Here is a 13,021-nt window from a genome sequence, read left to right as displayed (position 1 = left end):
ACTGCCCACTTTGTCCCTCCTCAACGCCCCCATGCTTCGTATGCATACTTGATAGCCTAATGTATATAACATCCTATACGATTTTCTGAAAATTCTTTTGAAAAACTATACACAACCAAGAAAGTGGGAACAAATTGGATTCCAGTTTTCCAATTTGGTAAATTTTGTAGAAAAACATGGTGTCACACCACAAAATATTTAAGTATTAGTTAAATGAAGTTAAGCTGTATTTTCTTTTTCTTTCCAAATATAATTTCTAGAAATTCGGCGTATCTCACCTACTAAAACGACACTCCTCGTCCTGAAAACTTCTCGATGGGGTCTTCGTTGCGGCATTTCATCAAACAGTTGCAGTGCGACAAGACCCTCCTTCGGCCTCTTCTCATATCCCTTACGTCCATTAGACCTCTCTCCTCGTCTTCACAAACAACAAAACCTGGAGGATTATATGCTTCGTTTTTCTGCACACTAATCCACCTATTACTCTCTCGCAACCGGCTCTCAAAAGCAGCAGATGCTTTCAGTGCCATGCGAAATTACAATTATGTTCCTGAAAGCTTACAATCTTGGAACCGCCTCCTTCGAGAATTCAACAACTCAGGGATGGTTTCTCAGGTATGGTTTGTTTATTCGGAGATGATCTCTTGTGGTGTTACTCCAAATGTTACAACTCGCAATATAGCACTTCATTCTGTATGTAAAGTGGGTAGAGTCGGATTAGCTTTAGATTTACTAAGAGATACTAGTTTTGGTGAATGTGATGTTGTTAGTTATAATACTGTGATATGGGGTTTTTGTAAATACGGGTTTGTTGACCAAGGATTTGGGTTATGTTCGGAGATGATTAAAAAGGGGTTTACTTTTGATGAATTTACTTGTAATATATTGGTCAAGGGTTTTATAGATACAGGTTTTTTGGGATATCTGGAATGGATTCTTGATCAGTTTGGTTATAAAGGAATTGGTTATGTGGATGTAGTTGGTTTCAATACTTTGATTCATGGGTATTCTAAAGCTGGCAATGTTAATGCTGCTCTTGAGATGTTGAGTAGGATGATGGAAGAAAAATCTTTCCCTAATGTTGTTACTTACAATACTTTGATTGACATGTTCTGCAAGATGATGGATATTCCTCAGGCTAAAAGTCTTTTTGATGAGCTTATGGTACCTCAAAACAATGGTGGGTCGGTTCTTGAGGAACTGAATATAAAGCCAAATGCTATCACATATACTTCACTTATCAATGGGTACTTAAAGCAGCAAGGACTTGAAGAAGCTCTTAATTTGTATGAGAAAATGGCCATGGATGGATTATCATATGATGTAGTCACTTACACTTCTCTTATATACGGCCTTTGTAAGCATGGGAGGATTGATGATGCTCAAGCACTTTTTAAGGAAATGCAACGGGTTGGTATATACCCTAATCATATAACATACTCTGTGTTTTTACATTCGTTCTTTAAGTCAAGGAATGCAGCAGTTCCCCTTGGTCTACAGAGTCAAATGGTGGTACGTGGAATTTCTTTTGATGTGGTTGTATTCACCATTATGATGGATGGGCTATTTAAAAGTGGAAGGCCTGATGAAGCTGAGATGATGTTTAAAAGTCTTTTAGCTTCTGGTTTAGTTCCAAATTGTGTCACTTATTCTGCATTGATTGACGGGCGTTGCAAGTCAGGAGATTTGGATAATGTGAAGTCTGCACTTCAAGAAATGGAGGGCAAAAATGTCTCGCCAAATGTCATTACATACACTGCTCTGATCAATGTTTTTTTAAAATTTGGAAAGCGTGAAGCAGTTCTTGAAATCTTGGAAAAAATGGTGGTTGAGAGAGTTATGCCAAATATTTTCACTTACTGTAGCCTAATTGATGGCTATTTTAAGGCTGGAGAAGAAGAAGTGGCTATCAGATTTTATGAGGAAATGAAATCGTGCGGATTAGAGGAAAACAACTTTGTACTTGATGCTTTTGTTAATAATTATAAAAGGAAAGGGAAAATGAATGAGGCTGGTTTATTTTTTCAGAATATGATATCAAAAGGACTATTTCCTGATTCTATTAATTATACATCATTAATGGATGGTTATTTTAAAGCTGGTGAAGAGTTAGCTGCTTGTAGAATGGTTGAAGAGATGACTGAGAAAGATGTGCAGTTTGATGCTGTTGCTTATAATGTTATAGCAAATGGGCTATTGGGATTGGGGAAATATGAAGTGGAATCTGTTTATAATGGAATAAAAGAACATGGGTTGTCACCAAATCTTGAAACATTTAACACAATCATTGCTGCCTATTGCAGGGTGGGTAAAATAGACAATGCTTTAAGTTTATGGAAAGAGATAAAGAGTGTAGGGTTAGTGCCCAATGAGATTACTTCAAATGTCATGGTGGGTGGACTCTGTGAAGCAGGAAAGATTGATGAAGCCATGGATTTGTTGAATGAAATGGCAAGTTTACGGATTTACCCTAGCTCCACTACTCACAGACTTATGCTCTATGCAGCTTCAAAAAGTAACAAAGGGGACGATATTTTGTTGATTCATGACCGTATTATAGCTTTGGGCCTTAAACCGAGCCAAAAAGTCTATAATGCCCTTATCACCACTTTATGCAGGCTAGGCATGACAAGAAAAGCAACATTAGCATTACAAGAAATGAAAAGCAGCGGCTTTTCTCCTGATATTGTTACGTACAATGTGTTAATTAATGGGTATTGTAAAAGCTCCCATTTAAAAAAGGCTGTTGATACATTTTTACATATGTTGGTTGAAGGAGTCTCTCCTAATATTTCAACTTACCATACCCTTCTTAGGGGTCTTTCAAAGGGTGGTCTTATGAAAGAGGCTTTGAAACTGGTTGATGACATGTTGGAAAGAGGTTTTGAGATTGATTCTGATGTGTATAACATTTTGGTTTCTGGGTATGGTAGGATTGGGAATAGGAGGGAAGCGATTAGGTTTTATTGTGAAATGATATCAAAAGGATTTGTCCCTCAAACTGGTACTTATAATGTGCTTATAAGTGAGTTTGCTAAAGTGGGAATGATGATTCAAGCAAGAGAGCTTATGAATGAGATGCAAGAGAAAATGGTTCCTCTTAATTCTTCAACTTATGACATATTGATAAGTGGGTGGTGTAAGTTAGCAAAGCGAGCTGAGCTGGAGAGCGCGTTGAGGAATTCATATGAGTATAAAGTAAAAATGTTGTTAAATGAGATGAATGAGAAAGGTTTTGAGCCATGTGAGAGTACCATTAGGTATATGACTTTGGTTTTTCAGAGACAAAGAAAGAAAAAAAAGAGTTGATTGTTGTAAGAACTCAAGATGTGAAGTTTTCAGTTGACAAAAAAAAAGAAGAAAAAGAGTTGAGTGCTGGATTGGAGTTGTATCCCCTAGGTGAAGATCCTAAAGATGTTGCTGAATGTATGTCTTTTTTTTCAACACAAACTTGATACATTACTTAAAATTGAAGCGCCATTATCTGTTGTTATGCATATATGGTTAACTTATTCCTTTTCAAAAATTTGTTTTTATGCAGACATTGTTAAAAGGGAAGGGTTCTTGCCTTGTGAGATTCCTGTTCAGAGAAGTCAGATGATGGATATAATCTTTTCTGTAAAGACTAAAGAGCCTGATCTTGATACTGGAATCCCGTTTAGAGCTGAGGTGATTACAGCCAATCCCCAATTTAATAAAATGATCCAAATGGCAATTAAGGAATACTTACATTTGTAAGATAGTTAAAGTGTTCACATTTTAGGTTAGGAAGTTGTTAGGGATAGGTTATTGTAAAGACCGAGGCTACGAAGATTGTGATTGCAACATTTTTAAATAAAATTAAAACCACTGGTTTGTGTATATTCTTTAGATTCTCTTTAATAGCTAGATACACTTTTTTATTTTTCTGACTTAGTACAAAAGAATGACTTCCTTCCTGTTATATTTTGTCTCAGGTATCTAAGCCAAAGCTTGAGATTCAAGTCTAGCAGCATCATTGGTGCCTACAATATAAAAAAAGGAGATGAGAAAATGACAAACCATTGTTGCCTCCAGTTTCTTGTTTTTTCTTGCTGTATGGATGCAGTGTTGTCTGGATAAATAATATTTGAGAAAATGACACTTCAGGATTACTTCCTCAGTTATTCAATACAATTCCAAAAACTTTATTCTCGTGTGAAACTTACCAATTATCTACATATTCTACACTAGAGTATCTCCTATGGTAGCATTCTATAAGGCTTTTTTTACTTTTTAAAAACATTTTCAAAAGATTTTTAGTCACAGGGGTTGGTGCACTTATTTTATTTTTGCCTCTTCATTGATGTTGTTTTTCAACCGGAAGTAATAAGAAGAAATGAAAGTAGGATGCTAAAGCAAACTAATTAACAAAAGTAGGCTACTATTTATTCCATTAATCATTTCCGTGCTAGTTACACTTAATAGTCATCAGTTATCGCTTTGGAACACACGTGTCATATCACCACAAACATAATTGGATATATCTTTATCCATTCTATCAGTCCACAAAATCTGATGAGATGCATCGACATGATGATCCTCCTCAACTTGTTCATCATCTTGATATAAAATTGATGTGCTTTTCCTGTAGTGATGCTTATAACAATTTCATCTCCCGGCTCCAACAAATTACCACACCTCCAAACGCTTAGCCATGCGATGTGCTCCATATACTTACGGATTTTTTTTATTCCTAGCCATGTTATATGTCAACCGAAGTTTCTTCATCTTATTATATACTTGAGTATTCATATAAGCATAATCATATCCTCTTAATCGAGAAAGCACGACACACATATTAAACCCAATTATTGTCCAACTATTTTGATGCCAAGGAACTCTAAATGAAATTTGTGGGCCTCGTTCTTTATACATAAAGCTGGAAGGGATTTATTTTTCTGGAACAAATGTGCTGAATATACCAAACTCATGTAACACCTGTGAATGACACAAACACCATTTGTAATTTAGCTTTGATTAATTCTCAACATTAGCCGATAAAACAAATATGCAAACAAGAGAAATAGAGAGATAGAAGAACTACCTGAAGACCCAACGCCATTCCTTCACAAGGATCTAATGTCAACCCCAGATATCGTATGATTTTTGTCTCAACTTTGTCTATTGATTGAACCATATAACGACCCTCCATGTCACACAATTTTGGGCAGTTGGGGCAGTACAGTACGATACTTGAATTCTGTCCAGGCTGTACTTTTTCCAAGGACTTATTGTTGCTGATATACAATACATTGATGGTTTTCGGGAGACCTATAACTGATTTGATTTTTGAGCAATCCCTAGCATGAAGCCTTGTAATTCTAGGTAGGGTTTGAATACATTTTGGTAAAGAAGTTACATTGTTGCCATCTATATTCAAAGACCAGAGCGAAACCAGACTACTCCAGTCATTTGGGAAACAATTGTCAAAGAGATTGCAATTTGAGACATCCATATCATCCAAAAAAGAAAATGATGAAACTGAATCCAAGCATTGAACCCATCCAAGAACATCAAGGTTTGGGCAACCAGACATTTGAAGTGATACAAGAGAGCTAGGTAAGCATGGGAAATCTCTTCAGCTTCTACAGTTGGTTAGATCTAACAAGACTAGTTCTTTAAGGTATGCAATCGATTCACCAACCTTGATTAAACTCAAACAACCTTTCAGGATCAAACTCTCCAGACCAGGGAGTCCATGGAAATCAGGGGTCTCAATTAGCTCAATGCAATAGCTAAGATTAAGGATTTTTAGGGATCCAATAAATTGTGACATGGGAAACCACAATTATATAATTAACAGCTAGCTTTCCATATAAACATGTTATTAAGTAACAATGTGATAGGCAACGGATTAAGATATACCTTGAAGTCATCCCAAACGCACTTTAATTTGCTGTAACTCATGTCAAGAACAACCAACTTCTCTAAAGAACTATCACCTGGTATAGCTTTTAGAGAAAATCCATGCCAACTCAGTAATCGTAATTTTTTTGGCAACTTATTGCATTTCCCATAAAATGTTACATGGTTTAGTTGAAGTAGCATTAGGTTCTTCATTTTTTCCAGCGCACCAATTTCGAAATTTGCCTTATTTCCATTTACTTTTTTGCCATGATCATATTCTTCAAAGCCACGCGTCTCTGGATTCATCGTTGCAGATGAAGTTGATTCAGCTTCCTCAATCTTTTGCATATTAAACATGAGTCCTTCTACTTTTTTTGTACCCTAAATGAGAAATTTAAAAACGGTTAACTATGGCTACTATAAATATAAATAAAGTGATTATATAGAAAAGGGCTTTCTAAACATACGGCATGGTCTTGCAACACATTGAAACAGTCGTCATGATGCCACAGTCTACTTCTTTTTCCAGGATCCTTTGGTGATTCCTAGCGAACAATTTCTCGTCCCATCTCCTTGATTAACTGATGCATCTTCACTCTCCCATATTCAACATACAATAGACATCTATCCGTTAGATTCTTGATCCCAACCACAGTGTCACAGACTGTATCTAGAATTTTCCGGAGTACTCGAGAAGCTGGTGGAGTATGCTAGTTTGAGCCGGAATATCCTAGAGCGTCTTAGAATTCTCTAGGACATCGAAGATTTATCTTGATCTTTATAGAACCATGTAAACATGTAAATATCTAGATAGATAGATTATTCTAGAATAGTCTTGTATAAAGAAATAGGTAGTAGCATCTAGAATATTCCAATGAGGAAGTGTAATGACCCTATAAATAGGGGTGTAGCCATTTGTTCCAAGATTATCGGAAGTTGCCTTGTATTCTCTTGAACTCGTATAATAGAAGCTCTCTTTCATTTGTAGTAATTCTCAATCCTTGTCTCTTGCTTTCCAAGTTGTTAGTACATCGTTAAGGAAGCGTAGTAAGCCTGACTTAGTAGGAGAAACACTAAGTGGCACACGGTGATCGAGTAGTCCCGTGACACGTGGTATCAGAGCCCAGAGTTCTTGCAAGCAAGAGATTGTAGCTATGGAAGGAGGAAGTGGTGAAGTAGCCAATGTGCCCCCGGTCGTCGAAGAGAAAGGAAGAAAGTCCAAGAAGAGGGACCAGTCAATAGAAGCCCTGGCAAGCTTCGAAAACAAGCTTACAAGGGAAGAGATTAACGTCGGTGAGATCCTTGAATGGAAGGATACCGTCGACCAGTCCATTGCTGATATTAACGACACGGGTGATGGAATAAAGGAGTCCATCAAGATCATCAAGGAAGAAGTCCTTGGATTGATCAACACCTTGCGAAATGAGTTGCGCGAGAAGATATGTACTTTGGAAGCTGAAGTAAATTTATGCAAGGCGACTATTGCTGGAGGAGCTATTGTGAAAGCTACACCACACACGGAAGCACCCAAACCGCTGAAGTATGGAGGTACGCGTGATCCTAAACAACTCGATGAATTGTTCTGGTCCCTAGAATGCTATTTCAACGATATCGGAGTAAAGGACGACAAGTCTAAGATAGACACGACCGTCCTTTACTTATGTGAAAATGCCGCTCTATGGTGGAGGCGGAAGCATGGGGACATTGAGAAAGGTCTTTACGTCATAGATACATGGGAAGAGTTTAAGAAGCAACTCAAAAAGCAATTCTGTCCTCACAATGCTGAAGACGTAGCCATGAAGAAACTTCGAGGACTCAAGCATGTCGGGTCAACTAAAGACTACGTGGCAGAATTCACCGCTTTGATGCTCGAACTACCTGACCTACAGGAAAAGGATAAGTTGTTTTACTTCCAAGACGGACTACAATCTTGGGCTTACAATGAGCTTAAAAGGAGGAACGTCCAATATGTTGACGAAGCAATAGCTGTGGTGGAAGACCTTATGGGCTTTCGAAGAGATGCTCCGGCCAGAAGGACAAGTGGGGGAGATAAACAACTCGATGAATTGTTCTGGTCCCTAGAATGCTATTCCAACGCTATCGGAGTAAAGGACGACAAGTCTAAGATAGACACGGCCGTCCTTTACTTATGTGAAAATGCCGCTCTATGGTGGAGGCGGAAGCATGGGGACATTGAGAAAGGTCTTTACGTCATAGATACATGGGAAGAGTTTAAGAAGCAACTCAAAAAGCAATTCCGTCCTCACAATGCTGAAGACGTAGCCATGAAGAAACTTCGAGGACTCAAGCATGTCGGGTCAATTAAAGACTACGTGGCAGAATTCACCGCTTTGATGCTCGAACTACCTGATTTATTGGAAAAGGATAAGCTGTTTTACTTCCAAGACGGACTACAATCTTGGGCTTACAATGAGCTTAAAAGGAGGAACGTCTAATATGTTGACGAAGCAATAGCTGTGGTGGAAGACCTTATGGGCTTTCGAAGAGATGCTCCCGCCAGAAGGACAAGTGGGGGAGATAAACAACTCGATGAATTGTTCTGGTCCCTAGAATGCTATTTCAACGCTATCGGAGTAAGGACGACAAGTCTAAGATAGACACGGCCGTCCTTTACTTATGTGAAAATGCCGCTCTATGGTGGAGGCGGAAGCATGGGGACATTGAGAAAGGTCTTTACGTCATAGATACATGGGAAGAGTTTAAGAAGCAACTCAAAAAGCAATTCTGTCCTCACAATGCTGAAGACGTAGCCATGAAGAAACTTCGAGGACTCAAGCATGCCAGGTCAATTAAAGACTACGTGGCAAAATTCACCGCTTTGATGCTCGAACTACCTAACCTACAGGAAAAGGATAAGCTGTTTTACTTCCAAGACGGACTACAATCTTGGGCTTGCAATGAGCTTAAAAAGAGGAACGTCCAATATGTTGACGAAGCAATAGCTGTGGTGGAAGACCTTATGGGCTTTCAAAGAGATGCTCCGGCCAGAAGGACAAGTGGGGGAGATAAACCCACACCACGATCACCACAAAGGGATGATAGGCCTGTTGCCAAACCCTCAACTTTCAAAGGAAAGGGGTTGAAACAGGACCCCGAAAGGAGGTGAAGTGTTATCTATGTGACGGACCCATCTAATCAGGGGCTGTCCAAAGAAGAAAAGCTTCAACGCCATGGTATTTGAAGATGAAAGTGAAGAAGCCCAGTTAAGCTCAATGCGACTCCTCAACTCTGTGGCTAAAGAAGAAACTGAGACGGAAAAGGAAAACAGAAAAAAGGGACGTGGTCTAGTGTTCGTCAATGCCAAGCTGAACGAAGAACATGTTAAAGCCCTGATTGACACAAGTGCGTCTCATAACTTCCTATCCGAAAATGAGGTCAAGAAGATTAATATTCAATATACGAAAGAGATCGGTTGGTTGAAAGCAGTAAACTCTCCGTCCGAACCTATCCTTGGGAGTTGCTCATGGAATTCCGATCGAGATTGGAGGATGGAAAGGCACAGTCGATTTAACAATAATGACCATGGATGATTATCGACTAGTGCTAGGAATGGAATTCCTAGACGAGGTACGCCCTTTCTCGTTTGAAGAACAAACCATGAGTATAACTAAGGGTTCGACAATACATATTATACCCATAGAAAGGAACAAGACAGAGTCGCGAACCCTATCAGCCATGCAACTTAATAAGGGACTCTGAAAAGGTGAAATGACTTTCTTGGTGACACTCAAAGAGAACGACCACACGTCCCAAACAGAAGTACCCACAGAGATAAAGAATGTGCTTGAAGAATTCAAAGATGTGATGCAGCCAGAGTTGCCAAAGAAGCTACCTCCTAGGCAAGAGGTAGATCATGAGATAGAATTGGAACCAGGAGCAAGACCACCAACCATGGGGCCTTATCGAATGGATCCCCTTGAGTTGGAAGAACTTAGGAAACAATTGAAAGAGCTACTAGACGCCGGATTCATAAGGCCTTCAAAGGCCCCGTTCGGAGCACCGGTGTTGTTCCAAAAGAAGTATGACAGTAGCTTGAGAATGTGTATCGACTACCGAGCATTAAACAAAGTAACGGTGAAAAACAAATACCCCATTCCTATAGTAGCAGATCTTTTCGACCGACTAGTAAAGGCACGATGGTTCTCGAAGCTAGATCTGAGATCCGGATATTGGCAAGTACGTATTGCAGTCGGCGATGAACCAAAGACGACATGCATAACTAGTACAGATCGTTCGAGTTCTTAGTCATGCCCTTTGGATTAACCAACGCACCTGCCACATTTTGCACCTTAATAAATAAGATCTTCCATCCCTTCTTGGATAAATTTGTTGTGGTGTATTTGGACGACATTGTGGTGTACTCTGAGTCGTTGGAAGAGCACATTGTGAAACGTCCCAAAAATATAGTCTGAAAATTTCGTTTTAAATTAGTAATAAAACCATATTCATCGAACGTCATATAAGAATCATAAACAATGTATCTCAAAATATCATAGCAACTGTCAAATATATCAGAGTATAAACATCCCAGGCTGAACAAATGGTGTGTGCACTGCAATCTTCTCGAGCTCCTCTTTTGAAAACTGAGTACCTGAAACCAAAACTGAAAACCGTAAGCACGAAGCTTAGTGAGCTCCCCAAACTACCACATACCATACAATAACACAAATAACACATATTGGGCCCCGCCCACTGTATCGGGCCCCGCCCGACATCGGACCGAAGTCCGGCATGATCTGGGCCCCGCCCACTGCATCGGGCCCCGCCCAACATCAGACCGAAGTCTGGAATAACTTGGGCCCCGCCCACTGCATCAGGCCCCGCCCGACATCAGACCGAAGTCCGGAATAACTTGGGCCCCGCCCACTGCATCGGGCCCCGCCCGAAATCAGACCGAAGTCCGGAATAACTTGGGCCCCGCCCACTGCATCGGGCCCCGCCCGGCATCGGACCGAAGTCCGGAATAAACTGAACATAACATAACATGAACATATAGCATAATCACATACTGTATCGGGCTTGCCCGACATCGGACCGAAGTCCGGATCATAATACACATATCACAACATGCATGAATCACGAAGACATCAAGCATACATACTACTGCATCGGGCCCCGCCCGACATCGGACCGAAGTCCGGAACTACTATCATCTAAACGGGCCGACATTGTGGCCGTAGACCCGTTTCTACTGGAAAGAAACTCACCTCACACTGCTGAAGTCCCGTAGACACAATCCCACACTGCTGAAGTCCCGCAGACTCAACCCTAGCTGCTGGATGACAGATTCCCGAACTGTCAATACCAAAATAACACCCAATTAATAATTGGGTTCTAACACATAACTATAAATACATACTTTGGATAATTACTACATTACCCCTAGCTTGGCTTACCCAAGCCCAAGGCCCAATCCATAGGCCCAAAGTCAACTAGGGATCAAAGCCCAACATATGGCCCAACTTTCCAAATTGGGCCCAAACCTCTACATGGACTTCTCTTAAGGCCCAATTGTTCAGTCCAGTCCAACATATCTCATTCTAAGGGCCCAATATCATACAGCCATCTAGGCCCAAACTATGGCCCATCTATGGCCCAATTTTCCAATATGGGCCCACACCCTCCTATGGACCTTACCCTAAAGCCCATTAAATTATTCTAGTCCATTTGCTTGTTCTTGGATGGACCAACACAAAGCCCAAGTGAAATTAGGGTTTCACATAAAATGATAACTAGGGTTAAGTGTTTCTTACTTAACCCATTAAGGACTTAATCCATTAAGTCCTTTACTTTACTAGATAAGTGATATGGAGTGATTTGGGCTTAATACACAATCCAATCTCAATAGCCCAAAGGTGGGTCCAATAAGTCCAAGGCCCAACTACTCACAATTAGGGTTTTCTAAACCCTAATTAGGGTTTTCACCCAAACATGGCCCAATAGGCCCAAAACTAATCCTTAAGCCCATTAGGGTTTTGCTAGGTCAATTAGGGTTTGCTTGAGGGGCACCACCCATTACCACCTCGGGTAGTGGCGGTCCATGGCGGCTCACGGCGGCGGCCACCACCTTACAGTGGTGGTTACTATTATTTTATTATTCATTTTGCTAATTACAATTACAATTTTTAATTCAAACATAAACACACACACACACACTAACTAACACACACACACACACAGCCACCCTAGCGGTGGCCGGCGGTGGCTCGTGGCGGCAACCACCACCTCACGGTGGTGGCGGTTGCCCTTTCTCAATTTTCCGGTCAAACAATCCCAATCATACATCACTGAAATAACACACACCCACCCCTATGCTCAGATAAGTAACACAACCACCACCTGGTGGTGCTTGGCGATGACAGAACCCCGGAGAGGCGGCAGCAGCGTCGCACATCAGTTGCTCGGAGTGGCGGCGGCCACTCGTCTATTGGGAAAACGATGGCAAAGGGTGGTCAGAACGACGCCAGAACAGTCGAGCCGTACTATGAGCAACGACATAAAAAGAAGAAGGAGGAGGATGGCGGAACAATGGCGACGCACACAGACTCGAAAACCACGCCGTCGACTGCCCTCGTACGGAGATAAAGTTGTTGCGCTCGGTGGCTCGGCTGGTCGGAAAAGCACGGCCAAATGGCGACTGGAAAACTCGCACCCGCCGGTGGGAGTTGCTTCCTCAAACCACGACAGTAGCACCGGCAGTCGAGCTTGTCATCGTCGGCAACGGAGGCGGCGGCTGGAACAGGGCTTCTACGGTGATGACGACATCGGCTAACCCGACTGATCGGAACGATGAACGAAGGGAGGGGCGGCTGACTCCACACATGGTGGCTGAACTCTCCCCTTAGGGTTAGGGTTCACATAAGGGTTATATACCCGGTGCCCCTCTAAACTCCTTTCCATAATGACATAATCGACCCCTCCTTCCCTCTTTTCTCTCAAAATGAGTCCATAATTACCCATTTAACCCTGGCTTTGGAAATCTCTTTCAATTTAAATCCAACATATTCCAAACAGCCCCTGACTTCAAGAATCTCTTCATAATAGGTCCTGAAATTACCATTCAGCCCCCTAAGCCTTCAAATCTTTTCAAATTAAGTCCCAATAATTACCACGGAGCCCTTGCCTTCATAAC

At 41.0% G+C, this 13,021-nt stretch overlaps 1 protein-coding gene and 1 pseudogene across 1 annotated transcript; one reads left to right on the top strand and one right to left on the bottom strand.

The window, feature by feature from the left end:
- Nucleotides 1–257: 257 nt before the first annotated feature.
- Nucleotides 258–4,173, top strand: LOC145115730 (PPR repeat protein). The gene is made up of 3 exons (XM_079052086.1): nt 258–3,426; nt 3,542–3,669; nt 3,957–4,173. Exon 1 carries the CDS (start codon nt 316–318, stop codon nt 3,307–3,309), a length of 2,994 nt encoding a protein of 997 aa, XP_078908212.1. The 5' UTR covers nt 258–315; the 3' UTR covers nt 3,310–3,426; nt 3,542–3,669; nt 3,957–4,173.
- A 302-nt stretch (nt 4,174–4,475) lies between these two features.
- Nucleotides 4,476–13,021, bottom strand: part of LOC145113040 (disease resistance protein RPV1-like) — a 30,301-nt pseudogene continuing 21,755 nt past the window's right edge.

This window comes from Lactuca virosa, chromosome 5 (genome assembly GCF_052849685.1).
Source record: "Lactuca virosa cultivar CGN04683 chromosome 5, Lactuca_virosa_CGN04683_v6, whole genome shotgun sequence".
NCBI classification, from domain to species: Eukaryota; Viridiplantae; Streptophyta; class Magnoliopsida; order Asterales; family Asteraceae; genus Lactuca; species Lactuca virosa.
Note: the sequence above shows the minus strand (reverse complement) of the source record. Positions and strands in the feature narration are given on the sequence as shown.